We start from the raw sequence: 4085 nt of genomic DNA on the forward strand, positions 1-4085 counted from the left end.
CAAAATTCATACATGAAAACGACTCAACTTATATATATATCTATACACTAAAGTTTTAACCATGCTCATTTCTATAAAAAAAATGATGGACGGGCAAATCGCGCTTCTATGGTCTAATAACCTGTAAAAAGAAACGACTCCTCCTAGTCCTAACCATTGCACCGCGGCATATCATATGCCTTGTTTTAGTTGTAAGCCAATATGTTCTGTCCGTAAAAAAAATTTAAATTCAAAGTTCGTTTGAATTATCTTGGACAGTAAAGGTCTGACTTTTCTGATATTTTTCGGTAACCGGTTCTACATTTACTGTCCGAAGAAGAAGAGATCCTGCCAGAGGTCGACAACCTGAACTCACATATAGTCTTTCTTTCCCTCTGTCAACAATGTAGGCTTGGTAGGGATGGCGGAATATCCAAAACCCAGCAATTGCAGTATACATCAAAGGCCTTCACAAAACAAGAAAGAAAAGAGAGAAAAATGCTTTCCTGCGATGATCAGTCCTCGTCCACAAAGATGGTCTCTTGCTTGAAGAGTCCCCCAAACACGGGCCTCACCTCCTTGGGAGCCGGCTGCTTCGTCACCTGCTTCACCTTCTGTGCCACTGGCTTCACGACAGCCCTCTGTGGTGCCAGTTTCTCAGCCCTGGCCCGGCCTCTCACCGTGGCGATCTGGGCTTTTGACTCCTCCTCGCCCGAGTTCCGTGCAGCACCTCCTGCGGCTGCTAGCTGCGTGCTGAACTTGTCCCAGGAGAAGTCCGTGTTGAGCTTCAGGCCTTTGGCTCTGGTCAGAAGGTTCTCCAGTGAGGCTTGCGCCTCGTTCATTGGACTTGCGCCTGCCTCTTCTGAGGTCCCTTCGGCTTTGAGCTTACTCGTGGGTTCTTCTGCATCGCCAGCTCGCTGTGATGCGAGGGCTTCCTCTTCTGCTTGTGCTTTTGCAGCAGCTTCTTTGTACACTTTTCTTCTAACGTCCTCGGGAATACCTCTGAACAATATGAAGTATCAGTACAGAATGTTGAATTTGATGCCTTTAGGGAATTCATACTTTTGTAAAATTAAACTGCTGAAAATGAGTGAAAGAAGCGATGATCTGTTTTGCCAGATCAGACTTTCAATTCAAAAGGATACTTCCACGTAAGTATCGCTGGTTATTTTAGAGGGGAGATGGGCCGATTGCACACAGTAAAGCAGCGGTTTGACAAAATTGCAAGAAATGTTTTGCTCTGACTATGCGCCTATATCCTTTTAATTCGGTAAAATTGGTCCCACGTTACACTTTGCCAACCTATCTGCGATGGATGGAGCATAACCAAGGAACAAATCAGGTGCTGGTGGAACAAACAGGGTTCCAGGAGTGGGTTTTGCAAACTGTTTGCATTAGTGTTATGAGAGCAATTTACGTTTTAGTCAAATAAAGATATCAACCTGCCCACTGCAATACGTTGTACTCACCATTATAATAATTATAACATGGTTGCCAATGCCAAAGAGCCACATAAAAGACAATCAATATCCAAGGAGTCAAAAAACAATTAACTGATAAAAAATGGGTTTGCCTACTCACGTTAATGCCTCCACTGTTGGCTTGGATGTTCCTGATGAGCTAGTTGAAACTTCCACTACCTGGAAAACAAGAAATATTTTTCGACCCATAAGTCAAATGGAGTTAATAAGCACCGAAAGTAAAATTAAATTTGAATCATGACGTGTCCCTTTTTGTCATCATAACCATTTGATAGCATTTCATGGGTACACACAAACATCAGAATATATGTTTTCGTGAGGGATGCACATTCGCCACCAACAAGGCAGATGTTAGAAAGAAGCAGGAACTACGACCAAAAGTTTGACACGACTTTTTCAGCATTAGAAAGTAGAAACATAGTTTAGCACAAGCCTTATACTAAAACATTGACCATATAGGTACTTAAAATAGACACCATAGTTAGTTGTAACTTGTCATACTACTGTCTACTGAGCCGTACAGTTACAGTACAAACAGAATAGTAAGTTTCCATATTGTCTATTTATTCAAACATAAAAAGCTTAGCGTTCTGCTTCTATGGCACACCAACCAAGAACCACAGTACATAGTTCTGGAACTTCTGGGCTCCCAGATGGTCCGGAGCAAGTAAGGAATCTCTGCATACTAGACTACCGTCTGAATTGCTGTAAGCAATTAACAGACTGTTGGCTTTTTTTGTACATCGATAGAGGACATAAAGTATACATGTTTTCCATATAATCCATGTTATTCAAATTAATCATGAAACCTTCCGATTGTGTTAGAGACATAGAATTTCTCATGGGACTGGGGCAGAATTGTGGACTGACTGAATTGCCTATAGTGAGGTAATGCTTTTATTGGGGAAACGAAATGACAGGAATGGGCATCGAAATGCACATGCGTATAAGTTTTAGTAGTACCTTGTTCTCTGCAATTTCCACGTTGGAGAAAACATCAGCCACCAGAGAAGCAATCTGCAACTTGGACACCTACCAAAACATACAAATCTGTGAATATATGCAACGACAGAAACCTTCACGTGGACTGCATTGCATAATCACAGCTGTAAACTACCTTGCCAGTTTCCGTTGAGGAAGCCGTCGACGAATCCTCTTTGGCGAGGACCAAGCCATATGAGCTCTCAGGGTTGTAGTCGTCGGTGAGTGACGCCTTGACTACGGTGTAGTTCACATCGGTCTGCACCACCTTGGACAAGAATTCGCTCACCGACATAGTCTGCACGCGCGAGAACAGATTCGAGAAAAACGAGGTGAACCCATCAAGCACGCTGTTCGCGGATGCCCCACTGAAGCCAGCGGCACCCACGTCGTAGACGACGACGACATGCGCCACGCCTGCGAGGTCTGCAGCCTGCACTACCCGGAGCGCATCGTCGGTAGTGACCACTCCGCCCTCTGGTCCTTTCTCGGCCAGACCGACCGTGATCACCACCTTGGCCGCTGGGCCGATGGACTTGGCGATCGCCTCAGTGTCATCGAAATCCGACTCCACTGCGTTGAGCCTGCGCGCCTCCGCGGGGGATATGAGCCCGTACGCGGCGGCAAGCCGAGCCAGCTCCTGTGCGGACGCGAGGTCCGGAACCCCGGCGCGCACGGCGAAGCCTTGCCGGAGCAGCGTCTGTGCAATGCGGACACCCGTCTGCCCCGTGGCGCCCGCGACGAACACAGTCTGCGCGTCCTTCTTTCCTCTTCCACCGGCAAAGAGCGACCCGGTTGCCGGCGACGGGAAGGCCGGTATCAGCGCCTTGGCCTCCGTAAACTTGCCGGTGAAGTCTACAAAGAAGGGCTTCTTCTTGGTCTCCTCATCTGCTCCGGGCTTGCCGGCGCCGACCCGGCAGAGGAAAGCTGGGGCGCGGCGGCGAAGAGGAGAGGAGAGGGGGCGGAAGGAAGGAGGGTTGGAGGTGAGCGCGGGCGCCATGGCGGGCTGGCGTCACGTGGTCGAACAGGTGGTGGGCATGGGCACCGTGAGATGAGGAAGAGGTGGTGATGGGTGGCGCGCGCGCGGGATGGCATGCTCTGGATTGGGGGAGGTGGCGGAGGAGCCTATCGGGGGAGGCCATGTGGGTTGCCGTTTATCTCTTTGCGGGGAATCGTCGGCCGTGGGCTCGCGCCACGTCCATCTCCATGGACCCATGCCCAGGATCGTCGTCTCGCCTGTTTCTTTGAACGCGGACGGCGATGTCCTCTCTAGTGTCGGCGGGTGCTGCCTGCTTTGCACGCCCGTAAAGTTTCGGCCGTTCCATGCTTACCATTTCGTGCAGTCAAGTTTCCTTATGTTTTATCAAGTTTCAGACACAAACCTATATCCAATTCAAACTTAATGAAACATACTCAAACAGTGCACATAGGTAAAATCACATTTCTCTAGCACCCTTTGGTTTAGTTTGCTCTTGTTGAACTTGTTTCATGATGGTACCCTTATTGTTTTATAAAAAAATGAAGAATATGTATGTTGACATGGTCAGCACAATATACTTTCGGGTAGTAATTTCTATTTTAGTATCAATATCCACACAAAAAAAATACATTATTTGAAATATTTTTAAGTTGTACACATGATTT

General features: G+C 47.4%; 1 protein-coding gene across 1 annotated transcript; it reads right to left on the reverse strand.

The window, feature by feature from the left end:
- Positions 1-335: 335 nt before the first annotated feature.
- Positions 336-3536, reverse strand: LOC127293665 (protein PLASTID TRANSCRIPTIONALLY ACTIVE 16, chloroplastic). Its single transcript, XM_051323309.2, has 4 exons — positions 2578-3536; positions 2424-2492; positions 1561-1619; positions 336-981 (listed from the first exon to the last, which is right to left on the reverse strand). Exons 1-4 carry the CDS (start codon positions 3439-3441, stop codon positions 495-497), a joined length of 1479 nt encoding a protein of 492 aa, XP_051179269.1. The 5' UTR covers positions 3442-3536; the 3' UTR covers positions 336-494.
- Positions 3537-4085: the final 549 nt, after the last annotated feature.

This window comes from Lolium perenne, chromosome 1, assembly GCF_019359855.2.
Source record: "Lolium perenne isolate Kyuss_39 chromosome 1, Kyuss_2.0, whole genome shotgun sequence".
NCBI classification, from domain to species: domain Eukaryota; kingdom Viridiplantae; phylum Streptophyta; class Magnoliopsida; order Poales; family Poaceae; genus Lolium; species Lolium perenne.

What these genes read in the sequence shown, in the direction of transcription:
- LOC127293665 (XM_051323309.2), bottom strand. Translation starts at nt 3,441, where the DNA reads ATGGCGCCCGCGCTCACCTCCAACCCTCCTTCCTTCCGCCCCCTCTCC. An exon ending in CCTCAACGGAAACTGGCAAG is followed by an intron (nt 2,493 to 2,577) that starts GTAGTTTACAGC and finishes ATGTTTTGGTAG; the next exon opens with GTGTCCAAGTTGCAGATTGC. An exon ending in TGGAAATTGCAGAGAACAAG is followed by an intron (nt 1,620 to 2,423) that starts GTACTACTAAAA and finishes CTTGTTTTCCAG; the next exon opens with GTAGTGGAAGTTTCAACTAG.